This window comes from Nanorana parkeri, unplaced genomic scaffold, assembly GCF_000935625.1.
Source record: "Nanorana parkeri isolate BGI_ZX_2015 unplaced genomic scaffold, ASM93562v1 scaffold250, whole genome shotgun sequence".
NCBI classification, from domain to species: Eukaryota; Metazoa; Chordata; class Amphibia; order Anura; family Dicroglossidae; genus Nanorana; species Nanorana parkeri.
The window spans coordinates 966,170-980,143 of NW_017306518.1; the positions used below are offsets into that span (position 1 = coordinate 966,170).

General features: G+C 37.9%; 1 protein-coding gene and 1 long non-coding RNA gene across 4 annotated transcripts in view; one reads left to right on the forward strand and one right to left on the reverse strand.

The window, feature by feature from the left end:
• Positions 1–2,294: 2,294 nt before the first annotated feature.
• Positions 2,295–13,974, reverse strand: part of ATP2B1 (ATPase plasma membrane Ca2+ transporting 1) — a 137,647-nt gene continuing 125,967 nt past the window's right edge. Inside the window, exons 17-22 of one of the 3 annotated variants that reach the window (XM_018556727.1) lie at positions 12,682–12,895; positions 10,259–10,470; positions 9,558–9,665; positions 9,010–9,192; positions 8,586–8,672; positions 2,295–3,654 (exon numbers count right to left, since the gene is read on the reverse strand). In XM_018556727.1, the coding sequence (XP_018412229.1) occupies positions 3,343–3,654; positions 8,586–8,672; positions 9,010–9,192; positions 9,558–9,665; positions 10,259–10,470; positions 12,682–12,895 (1,116 nt within the window). In that variant the 3' untranslated portion in view covers positions 2,295–3,342. Of the gene's footprint in view, positions 3,655–8,520; positions 8,673–9,009; positions 9,193–9,557; positions 9,666–10,258; positions 10,471–12,681; positions 12,896–13,974 lie in introns of all 3 variants that reach the window. The other 2 variants (XM_018556729.1, XM_018556728.1) reach the window with 2 other exon arrangements.
• LOC108787234 overlaps positions 9,144–13,974 on the forward strand; it is an 18,163-nt gene continuing 13,332 nt past the window's right edge. The window contains exons 1-3 of the long non-coding RNA XR_001941246.1: positions 9,144–9,218; positions 9,690–9,691; positions 12,629–12,636. This is a non-coding gene — a long non-coding RNA (uncharacterized LOC108787234). The remainder of the gene's footprint in view (positions 9,219–9,689; positions 9,692–12,628; positions 12,637–13,974) is intronic.

Below are 13,974 nucleotides of genomic sequence, written 5' to 3' on the forward strand. Positions count from 1 at the left end.
AAGACACCCCCCCCCCCCCCCCCCCAGCAAGCTTTTTTTTTAATGTTACTTGGTCCTATTGACATCAACCCAACAATTTATGTGAAGTGCAAGTTTTAGTGAGGTCCACTTTCAAGCCATATGTTCACTATTCAGTGACTTTAGTCTCCTCCCTCTGCCTCCCTAAGCCTTTGTCGGCAGTGTGTCTGCTCTTTATTGTGCAGTCTTTGAGCACCCCCAACACATAGAATCTAACGTGGCAGTGCAAAATAAAAAAAAAACATGAAACACTGGCTTGACAGTCATCCACATGTTTTTAGATAAGGCTGCAAAGAAAGCAGAAGGTATAGTTTTGGGTCTAAAAATGAAAGTATTAAATACACACAAGGTGTTCAACAGAGGAAGACCCAGGTGCCACACCCCATATCAAATGAACAAGAACCAAATGAGCAAGCCAAGGGCTAGAGTGGGATTTGTTTTTTTAGGCACACTATAAAGCCTTCAAAACTTCATTTAAATCTTTATTGGAACCATAAAAAGACAGACTAAATACACATTGAATACAAATTCCTTATGTGTTACAATGTGCATACAAGTTCATTATGATGGCCACTCCAGAGAACAATGTAATGGTGGCTGTAAATTCAATGTGTTTTGCTGATGCCAGCTTCCTCAGGATAGGTTAAGGGAGAGGTTAATTTACACTGTGAATTAAGCTATAGGTACTGTTTCACAGCAATGCCCCTGTGCTGCTGTTGCTCCTCATGTGGCCCCCCTGGAGGGGAGCTGATGACCGGGTGTGCTACTCTCCTCCACCCGACTCTGCTGGATTACAAGTTATATCCTCCTGAGGAAGCTGCCATCAGCAAAACGCATTGAGGAATTTAGTCACCATTAGATAGTTATCTCTGGAGTGGCCATCCTAATCAACGTATAAAATGCGCACGGTAACATGTGAGGAATTTGTATTGTTCAATATGTACACTAGCAATGGAGACACATTTTTTTAAGTCTGTCTTTTATGGCTTCAATAAAGATTTAAATGTTTTAAATATAGTTTTGAAGGCTTTGTAGTGCGCCTACAAAAACCACTCTAGCCCTTGGCTTGCACATTTGGATCTTGTTTAAAAATGAAACTAGTTGCTGCAGATTACTTCCTATAAAAGGGAACACATTACTCCTCTCTGACTAAGGCAACTGCATAAGCTCAGCGAACAACTAATAGGGGTTGCTGCTAAATGTTGGGTGTTTCATAAAGCCACAGGAAAGATGGTTTTGTAGGCAAGCATGCATGCACAATTTCCACCTAGCTATTATAAAGGTATTACGTGAAATTGTTTAGTTGTGCTTGGAACACTCAACTATTTGTTAGGCAAAAAACAGTACACATGTATATTTTAGTACTGTATCAAGGTTTTGGAATGTGGACATATTCTTTATATGGTCTCTGTTCAAACAGCTTGTGACTAGAGAATTCATTATGTGCAGTCATCATGTGTGGTCCATGTGGAGTATGTAAGTAAGTTTGTATGTATGCATGCATGCATGTATATTTTCATCAGGTTTTTAGTGTACATACAAAGACAAGCAGGTTTACTTCCGGTTGTTGTAACGGAGAGCATGAATTATGCTAAACCAATAATTACAATAAATGTCCTTTTCTAGAATATCAAATTGGTATACCTGTTAAAGACACATGTCTAAACAGATGGCACTAGCACATTTATGTAGGAAAACACAATCTCAGACGTTATATTTCGGTTTTGGGTCTTTGTCCGCTGGCCTATTCTATACAATAAAAAAATATAGGAGGCATTGGCTCTGCTTAGTTTGTTCACTACACATATAAGCATGTTTCATGTACCCAACGCAGCAAAATACTGAAACAACTTGTGCTGCATGCATTGCTGACGTAAGGGGCGAAGAGCAAATCCAGAGTGAATCTTCTAAGAGATAAAAAGCAAGCGAATAATTCAGCCCATCCACCTCTACCCAAAGGTAAAATATTAGTATGAAGTGTACTATCCCTTTAAGCTCTTCTCAATTTTTTTTTTGACTGCTATATGGGTAGATTGTCAGCAGATTTGGCTGAATTCAGTAACTACCAATTATATACATATTTCAAAACACATCATTGATGTTATCCTGAAACATGCACAGCCACTGAAACACACAGCGGCAACATCTGCAAGAAAACATTGCTGCATTTGTATTTAGTAAAAGGGCATGTTTATTGTGTTTACAAACAAGTTCCAAAAAACAAAAAGGAAAACATGTATGACTGTACTACTTTCTAGTAGTAACTTTGTGTTTGTTTTTTTTTTTTCCAAAATGCCAACAGGCCCTCATGCTGTATGAAGGTCATCTAAAGATTAGAAAATCAACACGGTTCCACTCACAGTTCACCAAGACAGAGCTAAAACTAACATGTTTAGACAAACAAAAAAAAAGAAAATTAAGAAGACTAAAGTTTTGATGTATTTTGATTTTATATATTTTGACGGAGATAGCAAAAGGATTTCAAGCAAGATCCGTCACACATCGATGCCCTGCATTTCACAAAATTCTGTTTGGAACTTTGGAACAAAAAGTTCTTTATCATTTCTTCAACATGAAAAAAAAAAATCATGTGAAAACCATTAAGTAGTAAATGTGAGCTTTCTTTTTATTTTTTACTCTCAAAGAAACTAAGGACAGAGGCCATCATTTTAATTAGAACACTGCTGCTTTTATCTTGCCTGAAGCATTAGTGTTTTTTCTTTTTTCTATTTGTATTTGGCTATTGGTTCATTTATCTACAATATTGAGCAAATAAATTGCAGGCAAAGTTTTTCAAACAATTTCAATAGAAACACCCCTTTTTTCTTGAAAATACAGCAGTGTTTAAAGGACATTTTGTCTTTCATCGCAAATAAGGAAACTTCCCTTCTATGAACAGGAGAAAATATCTATAAACCTTGTAAACAGATCTGTATCATTTATAACATAAATAATCAAATGAACAACCCCGGGCCCCCAAAAAATAATAATAATGTGGATCAATATAAACTAGAATGTTCCTAACACACTGTCCAGGCCAATCATCATTTAGTGTAACTGATGCTCTGCAGGTTGCTTTTGCTGGGTTACAAAGTATCTTGTCAAAGAGTTCATCCCAATTATCCCATCCCTTTTCCTTCCCAAGAAAAGCACCCTCAAGTCTGGCAGAAAGCATTTTTTTCTTAAAAAAATAAATCTACATTCATACAAGTGAGTCTTCGTTTGAAGTCCAAGGAGCAGGCACTCTCATCTGCCTGCTTCAATGTGTGTAAAGGACCCAGTTCTCTTTTCAAATCAGCTAGAATGTTGACATTCATCTTACAATCAGAGTGAAGTCTCCAGACTATGTAGTGGACTGCCTGGGGATGAAGAGGTAGCTGACTTGTTCGGTTCTATTGTAAGATGTATTCCACTGTCGACAGCATTATTATTTTGATTGGGAGAGGGAGGTGGAGTAGAGTGACGTTTTGTGGGAGCATCATCTTCAGCATCTGTGTCATCAATAAGCGGAATATGAGGCTCAGAGTCTTCTATTCTAAACTCTGGGTGTGTCATGAAATTGTGGATTGAGCTTCGCGATTCAGGCTTTTCCAATCCTTCATAAAGAGAACTACGAAATGCATTCACCACTCGAATCTGTCAAGGTCACAGAGCAAATGAAAAGAAAAAAAGAAAAGAAAAATATTTTAACAAGGTTAGGAAAACATTGGTCTGGATATGGTTTGTATGTGATTTTGAATTCACAATACTACAACAATGAGTCAAAACTGTGCAAAATGCAGTGAACTTGCAACACACTGTAAAAATAAACAGACATTTTAGTCAATATAATAAAAAGAACACTGATGTTTTTTGTGGTGGAAAACAAAATTATTACATTCATACTGCATTTAGTAACGGACAAAAAAAAATCTAGTGCCAAAATATTTTACAAGTGTTCAAAAATATTTAGCTGTTTTTTTATAAACAAATTAAGGAAAAAAAAAATATTGGCACAACAGGTAAACCAATTCTCATGCCAGGAATTAGGATACCAACTATGAAGCCAAGCATTATGTAAGCTGAATAGCACAATGAATTTGGTGCTGCAGAAAGTCATGCAGTAAAGCAAACAAGCACACAACTGTGTATTATACCTCACAAGTGTAAATATTCGAGTATATACCAAATCATTGTAAATCTGCTTATGATTTGTATAACTAGAAGCCAAAGCAAAAAAAAAAAAGAAGCATAACTCATGAGCACTAAGTGACAGTAGTCTACATGATCTGAAGTGTTCAAAAGAAAATATTTTCTTTTTCCCCATAGAAACCATAGCAGTATGTGGGAAACTGTTTAGAAAACATGAGCAGCACTAACCGTTTTTTCCACTAGACACTGCTAAGGCCTACTATAAACAATAGTCAGTTTTGTATTATTAGCTTTTTACACTAAGCCTAGTGTACCACACAAAAAAATGGCAGCGACACAGATTTCATATCCATTTTTCTGCAAAGTGCAATGTGTGAGAGTGGCCTACTTCTGTCAAGCGTGAAACAGGTTCAGCAACTTAAAACTATCAATGCATATGTAAGGGTGCTGGACTCTAGCACCTTTCATATGCATTTATACACTTTGTGTAGTGTTCTGCATAGTATAGAAAAATATGACGTTTTGTTGCTTTTTCTGCTCCTGGGAGCTTCAAATATATAGTGCTCTGTATACATAGATTGGCAATGTAAAAGTCTCACTTGCCTATTGCCAAAAGGTTCATTAGAAGCAATCTGTTTCATTTTATGCTCTGGTATGCCCAGAATGAGAATGTTCAGTATGTGCTGAACAGAAGGTTTAAAAAAAACAAAAAAACCCCTCTTTTTGCCAGATTAGACAATTAGAGGCTGATTACACTAGCTAACATTACAAAACTGACTGACCCTCTAATGAAAACATAACCAATTATATCCATTCTACTTTAGACTAAAGAAGATGCCTAGATATGCAAGATAATCCAGATACTAATCAAGAAGCATATGAGGAATTAAAAGGAAAAAACAAAATTAAGAAATCTGGTTATAAACAAGTCTTCACAACAAGTTGTGTTACCCTTTGAGAAAGATTTTAAAAACCGGAATAGGAACCACATGGGTTCAAACTTTTACCCACTACTAACAATGTTGTTGTTGCAGTCTTTGTCCCCATAGACGAAAAATGCCCATCTCTATGAACTAGTCACTGGGATCATTTCATTGAGGACAAACAAAAAAATGACAGTGGTTCAAACCCTTCCCCACCATCTAGGAAGAAAATAAAAGTTTTTACCACATATCAAGTAGGAACCATGCCAAAAAACAGGCCAGTACTCATTTACCAGTCATTTGGGTCCCTATATGGACAAATAACATTTCTGAAAGAATTCCTCTAGGCAGGATTTTGAGCTGAACTTGGTCACATTTGGTTCATGTATATTTACCTTCATGTCTTAATTACTGTACCTCAACTAAAATGTCTTTCCATCAACATTTGCCTCATTGCAGCATGTAACCGTTTTACCTCAGTTCTCCCGCTTCTAGTCCTCAGGAACCACTAAGACAATTTTTCAGTCATCTTCATAGAACAGCTGGATAAATAAGTGCAAACGCTGATATTTCACTTTTATGTGGCTGCTGGTATGCTGAATTACATGGAGATTTTTCAGATCTCACATGGATTCTAAGGGGGCATTCACAACAACATAGTTGAGGGCATTACAGCCACCTGCTGGTTTTTGTTGTTTGCAGTCCATGCCCAGCAGCATGTTGCTATATATTACAGCACAACCAACAATGTAAAAATGCAACACGTCCTACTTGTTTTTTTAGGGCACACCCATGCAGCCCGTTGGTGTGAACTGAAATACGGTAAGGCAAATTGCCTCGTCTATGCATTGGGCAATGTTGCCCAATAGGGCTGATGTGAACACTAATGGTCTTTCCCGACTCCTGAGACCATTACAAAAGGTGTTTAATTGAATTTTCATAACCAATAATAAACTAAATTAATCCACATACAAGTGGGTGATATCTACTTGTGTAACTGCCTAGTGTGGTACTACTACCGTAGGTACTATAAAGAAGTCACTTCACTTAAATCAGTACAAGACGATAGCGGATGACTAAACCATTTGCAGTCTACTTAACACTAAAATATCGCATTTAGGTTAAGTTGGTTCTAACAATTAACATACCTGGAAAATGACCTGTTAATCTGGAAAACCACCCAATTACTAGTTTGGAAAATAGTATTTTTATGCATTTCAACCCAAGAAGAGGCTGAAAGAACCTGCCTGGCATTTGTTTGGTTCATTGCTTAATAATGGACCTCCAAGTATCTCCAGGGACCTCACCAACCAGTAGAACGGCCCCAGAAGCTGTATAGCAACAAAATACATGCAATGGACAACAGCCATTGATCACCATGGCCACATGAAAATACTGACCCATGAGAATCGCATTGTGTTCCAGAAGGAGGAATGCTCTGAAGATATTCTAATTTGCTTGCTCAGATACATGGCTGCACTGAGCCAATATTTGCTCCCCTTTGCAAGCATTATGTCATTATACAGCCTCTTGTGCCATGTAGTGAAGTTATATAGGCGGGCATGGTCAGCCAGTAAGGGTCATCATTGCAGTAGGAACCGAGGAGGTAAGGAGGATGTTGTAAGTTAGATTACCTTTTCAATTTATGTGAAAAGGTATACTTACCCTTTAAGTCCAATAATTAGTACATGCATCTATATCTGAAAATGAACCTTGTCTGAAGCATGCTGCACACCATGGTAATGCTTACACTTTAAAAATAAGGCTCTATTCAAGGACTTGTCATACCACTTAAAATACAGTGGGGCAAAAAAGTATTTAGTCAGCCACCAATTGTGCAAAATCTCCCACTTAAAAAGATGAGACCTGTAATTGGCATCATAGGTAGACCTCAACTATGAGAGACAAAATGAGAAAACAAATCCAGACAAAATCACATTGGCTGATTTGGAACAAATTTATTTGCAAATTATGGTGGAAAATAAGTATTTGGTCACCTACAAACAAGCAAGAGTTATGTATATCTCACTTAGAAATCAGAGGTAGTTGGATGGCGGAATCAGAGAAATCAACTCAATGCAAAATTCTGTGTTTGGGCCTGACTCCAATGCCTGTCAAGTCCGAATGCCATCAAAGATAGTTTTCCTCAAAATGTTGCATACTTAAATCTAGCAGACAGCAGGCAGCTAAAGAGCCAGGAAATAGTTGCTTCCCTTGTCACCTATAGGAAAGGCTTGAAAAAAAATGTAGGCCCCCCGAGCTGCAATATTCAGGTGCATCAACTACCTGGGTATTGGGCATGTCAAGCCATGGTTATAAAAAAATATTAAAATATATTCTGGCATGCCACATGGCATTATGATCATTAATTGTTGTTTTTTTTCTAGGAGGAGACTGATGTTAGTTTCCTTACAGCAGTATTTCCAAAAGCTGCTTTCAAATCTCAACAGTTCATGTCTAGTATTTTGTTTTTTATAGCTTTAGGCAAGTCTCTATGAAAACAGAGATTTTATGAACATTAACTTTGGTAAACTGGATTGTATCATTTATAAGCAGACACTAATTTTGGAGGTGCTGATTTACCAGACAACCTTTAGGACCTAGTACTAGTGCGTCTTATGGCTTTAAGTCTATAGGGCAGGGGGGAAGTCAGATTTAGTAGGAGTTGTCTGACTTTTATTATGGTTTTATGGTTATTTTTTCTTGTTCTTTCCCGATCTCTATTAAGTGTGAGTAATTTACAAAGACTGTGGTCTCCAGACCCAGGGGGTTGGTAGGCTTTGGTACCTTCTTTCAATTTCGATAAATAACACTAATTACACCACTTGTGCATGTGTGAAATGACTTGCAATCCCTGCATTGATGACAAGACTTGGACATGTATGGGAAACACTGCCTTAAAGCAAGCTACCACCACGACAAGTGAAAGCCCAACTGCTAAACACTACAGAACACAAACACTTCTCCTTAAAAGAGGAAAAACATATTTAAGGAAGTGGAACTAATTAAATTAGTTGTGTGTTCAAAACATTTCAACAACAAAAAAGTAATTCCTTAAGGAGACCTGTGTATAAAATTGCAATCTGTGTGCCATGGATATAAAGATATAGACAACCAAAACAAATATCCGCTACACTAGGCATATACTCGAAAATTTACCAACACTGGCACCTTCCATATATACAAGAACATCAATAAAAAACAAATAACTGATGAAGCAAGATCTATAAATTAAACGTGCAGGATATCAGACTTTAAGCTTGCAATTGCTAATAATCAAACCAGTCCATTAGCCCTCTAAAAATAAACACACAGGGTGTATTATCCTTGTGAAGGGAAAGCTTTATGAACAGCCTGAACAATGACATAACTGAGGAGAAAATGAGAAAGGTTAGGTGTGTGGATTAGGATGTGTTAATTTCATGCACTTAGGAACACACACTCACACCCCACAGTAGTAGAAGCGGTAGAGGAGGAAAACACTACATGTGTAGGGGTAGAAATATTTGTTACATCATGATGCTGGCTGGCGATGGAGGGTTGCCGCCTTAAAGCCCCCTGAATGGAACTTCCACTTTGGAAAGCATTCACTACATCCATCTGCAAGGAATCAGAGATTGTGACAGCTTGCTCAGCAAGAGAGAGAGAGAACAAGAGAAAGGACCATCCCATCTACAACAAATAAAAGAAGCAAAAAAAAAGAGAAAGGCACTTTTATAGAGTAGCTAATAAAAGCAAATTGAAAAGAAAGCTTAAAAGAAGATCAAGAAAAACTAAGATTCTTTCAAGCGTATTGAGGGAAAATACAAAAGGTAGAGAGCTCACGCACACCATTCTGAACCAGCCACCTGAACTTAGTTAGCAGTAACAAATGAGCTACAATTTTAAATATTTTCCCTTAACCCATACAAAATTCTTGCCTTATTCAAGACCATACCTGAGTCTGAATTCTGTTTAGGCCCCTAAACCATAAGATCTGACCACGGCGTAACTCCCTCTCTGCATGATCAATCTCCTCCGCATCTTCACCAAGCTCTTCTTCAGGAATGTCATCCTTCTGTGTCCCATGACCTGCTTCCTTTAGGAACTTCAAACGACTTGTTGGTATTGAGGTTACCAGCTAAAGAAAGCAAAAATATGTCTGAAGTAAAAAAAAAGAAAACTGCAAACTTATTAGCAATATCAGCATTACCTAAATTCACATGTTAAAAGTATTAAGAAAAGGACTTCCCAGATCTTGCGTTCTAAGCCTTCACATACAGACAAAGAAAAATATGCATCTGAATAAATGCAGCAGTTAATAACAATAAACTATGAAGCATGCTTCAGTGTCAATCGCTAATAATTAGTAATCAAGGCGATACGGAGGACAAAACATTGTGGGAAACACATACTGGTATTAGAAGAAAACTTATTATGAGGCAGGAAGCCCTTGTCTGGATCCAACATTTTATGCAAAACTTCAAAACATAATGAAAGATTTACCTGGCCCCAAAGTAATGTTCCCATACCCAGGAAAACCGACCAAAGCCACTGATCTACTGTCAGATCTGTACAGCTAAACGGCTTTCCACCAAACTGAACAATTATGATCTACAAAACGGATAAGAAAAATAGTGGTCACTACATTCATATCTATGACTTATACAAATCTTTGCACAAATTATGCAAAATGCATTGCTTATCAAAAACAGACATTAGAAGTGCAACAAATGCAAGGCACATTCATACAAGTTCTGATCTTATTAAAAAGTAAAGAAGAGTAGTAAATTTTAAGTTGAATTTATAGCCATGGAAACGGTTCAGTACTTCCACTGACCAAAAAAAAAACCTCAGATAAAAGTCATCAGCTGCATATTTATAGGTATGTTGGCTACCTGGGATGATGGATTTGCTCATCTCTGAAGGACATAATTACAGATCTTCTGGTCACCTCTAATGGTCACCTCTATTTTCTCTTAGTAGGCATATAAAACAGTAGGTTGGGAAGGAGAATTTAGGAAAACAAGTAACCTCTGGTACAACTGAATAATGTTTCTTGCATCAGAATTTATAGAGGCTCACCACATGAAATGAGAATTGTCATGTAGATTTGAAAAAAATCAGTTTTAATATATACAGAAATGTATTGTTCATAAACACCCAGAAAACCATTTGATTAAAAGATAAAACCATTGCTCGCTTACCTGTATTATAAAAGTACCTAATACAATGCTGCAGAAGATCATATTGTTAAAAATCCCTTCAAACACATTTCTTTCCCCGTGAATCTTCCTGGCATTTATTTCATTGAAAAGCTGCATCATAACAAATGTGTTGAACACAATGGTATAATGCTGTGATGGAGGCGCATGGAGGGGAGCGTTTCTACCACTGTCAATATCAAAAAGTTTCTCGCCTGTGAAAAAGAAATTACATTTATTCAGATTAATGTCTCTGAAAAGAGAACTTCGAATCACCAGCCTAAAGGAATCTACAAAAATTGTGCTATAGTTCACCATACAGAAAAAAAAACATTTGATAGGTTTCTTAAAGAAGTCGAACGTTTCAAAATGCCAAGAGTGAGCATTTATATGTTGGCAGCAGTTTAAGGCTGTAAAAACAAGGTGAGCACAAAATGCTGACCAAATGATAGAATAACTTGGAGCCTAATTCAAGTAATTATTCATTAATACATAGCCTGCCGTGATTAGCTCAGCGCTGAGCCAATCACGGCAGGCTTTGTATTCAGTAAATACAGGCTTTGTATTAAAGAATACATAGCCTGCCGTGATTGGCTCAGCACGGTATACTGTATGTAGCCGAAGCTACATACAGTATACCCGGCGTATAAGACGACCCCCGATTTTCGGGCAATTTTTTTGGGTTCCAAACCCCGTCTTATACACCGGCAAATACGGTAATGCCATACCCCATACTATACCATAAACTCTGTATTGACTTCATATTAATATTGAAATACAGTAATCAAAAGCAGAGACAAATACACACTTGGTATTAGTGCAATATAATACAGGTGCTCTCATACTGTATAGTAGATTCCAGCTGACTGGAGGAAACAGAGCATACAGAGGTGTGCGCTTACTTATGGCCGGTGTGCACTGGGGCTGCCTGACAGTGGGACTGAAGATCTACAGTTTGCTGTACTGTATTCCATGGGCCTACAGTACTAGAAATGATCACTAGGGGGCGCACGCACACAGCTCTCGATCACAGACGCAGCTTCCCACAGGATAACACGGTACTGTATCTGTACACTACCAGTGGCAATCGCACTCTTCAGCCCAGGTTCTCTACCCTCTCATGCTGCAGAGCCCTCTCTCCTACAAGGTTGCAGAGGATCGGCAGAAAATTGAGGGCACAATGGATTTTTTACCAGGTAGCTGGATAACAGTAGACCGCTTACTGTAGAAACCTTTTAAATGCCTTGATATGCCACACAAAATAAGCATATATTAGCTGTAATTATTTATCCGATAACTACAGACAATGGATGGCTAAGACATTAAACATGTTAAGATTCTACCAACTAAAAAGAAAGTCTGAAACTTCTGATGTTTCAATAAACAGACCAACTGGGCTGAAATTGCCTCTAACCTGCATCCACTAACTGCTTGGCTATGCTGCAAGAATCTTGCTGCAGTAACTAACTGCCTGCTTCAGGTTATAATTTGTAAACATTCTTTACTCACTGAATGATAGATGTTTTGTATGCCAAGCATGGTAAGAAGCAAACCAGGTAAGATCACTACTACTACTACTACTACTGACACCTCACCTGTTTTAAAAGGGCAGAAATTAGACAAAGCAAGGACTTTAGACTAAAAGAAACAAACATTTGGAACAATGACTGACTGACACACTTTGAGGCCGATTTACTAAAGGATGTTGACACACACTTTATCTAAATCATTAGCATCATATACGCAACCTCTCAAACATTGAAGAACCAGGCCTTGGTGCAGCATAAATCCGGCCCTGTATACAGTGACTGCATTTGTCTTCAATGGCCCATTAGTGTAACATCAATGGACCTCCTGGCACCAGCATTTACTATCAATCCTCACTCACAGTCTGCCAAGTTGGGTAGTTTGACAGATCATCTCATTTAACTTCCATTAAATCTTCTTAAGTACTGCCTTTGTCCCCTATCACCTGCTCATATGTCATGAGTCACACAAACACATGATACAGCAGCCAAACTATATGGTTAAATCATGCATGACATTGTATCATTGATGCTTGAAGCAATATGGGCAAGAATATATGTAACTGATAGGAACTGATAAACGTAACCGTTACCATGTATTCCAGTCTAATAAACAGGAGTTTCTTTTAGGACCCATTTACACTACGGTGTTGCGTTAACCTGCACGTTGCATGCCTTGGTGCAATGAAGTGCCATTCATTTTGAATGGCACCATCACACACCATGCCAACAGACATGCATTGCAGCACGCTACCAGAAATTAAATTTTTTACATACAGAATGGGCCCTTGGTATTAAATGGAAATCAGTAACACCAATACATCTTTATTGGTATGGGAATGAAAAGGCAAAGTTGTGTAAAAGAAAAAAACAATTGTGCTTCACATAAAACACACTTACCCACAAACAGCAGTGTAAAGACCACAACTAACTGGTAGACTGCGTGACCTAAAATATTTTTCATCATTGTTCGCGATATGAGAGGTTTATTTCTCCCATAAGGTCTTCTCAATAAAAGAGATTCTGTTGGAGGCTCAGTTGCCAAAGCAAGTGATGCAAATGTGTCCATAATAAGATTTACCCACAACATCTGAACCGCTTTAAGCGGAGAGTCCTAAGAAGAAGAAAACCAAAGTATAAGAAAAAGGGCTACATAGAAAATGGCTGCCCATTGATCACTGTATTTCATGCTCCACAGAAAAGAAGGTCCCATATGTGTCATGTCTAAATACCCAAAACAATGTTTTACAATAATCCCTAATTATTACCAACTATTTCATCAAATGACAGTCTATGAAGCTACCGGGTTCCCAGATGGGGTGGATCTAGGGTAGGTACCTTTCCATGTTGCTGCTGGACTCTCCTTAAAATATCATGACAAAAATGCTTTCATCCGAGGGGAGAAGGGGAGGGAGAATCTGCCCATTTGCTTAGGGTGGTAGCATAAACCCACATGCCTAATTAATATGTAGTCAAAAGGCATGTTCTACTAGCAAGTCCAATTGATATAATTGCACTTTAGTGGGGAGAAGATCTTGAAAGTTCTTATTGCAGTGATTGAGCAATAGTTGACCAGCTGAGGTTAATGTAGCCATTTACAATGTGGAGAGGTGGAATTACTTTGGGTGGTCAATACCCACACCTCCTGGTACACCTGCATTCAATTTATCGACTGCATCAATATGCTCCCACTTGGATACTCGTATAAATAGTTAGGACCACACCTTGCAGAGGTGCCTTGACGGTGGCAGTGTGGCTTCTACATATTTTTGGCCAAACGTTTGTGCAACTAAAACCTCTGCTTTTAACGCATACGGTTGACAGGGTAATTTGTTTTGTTGCAGGCCAGCTGGCAGGTGTGCTGGGTTTTTTGTGTGTTTTGTACTGAATGGTAATTGGGCTTTTAACATGTCAGGCACATTTTACATGCAACACTTATTCCTTTGGAAGGAGGGTTTGGATGGGACCAGTATCAAAGATGCAGCATAATTGTTAGTGATAAGCACCAAATGGCATAGTATATGTGTATCAGCCATATAGATTTTGTTTTTAAAGTCCAGACAAGACAGCAAATGGAGAAAATGGGTAGCTGCATTTTTCCAATAACCATACACCATCATTCTTGTAACTAATAGTCACAGTAGTGCAATGAACATAACAGAGCAAGGGATATATTTTTAAAAAAAAAAAAAA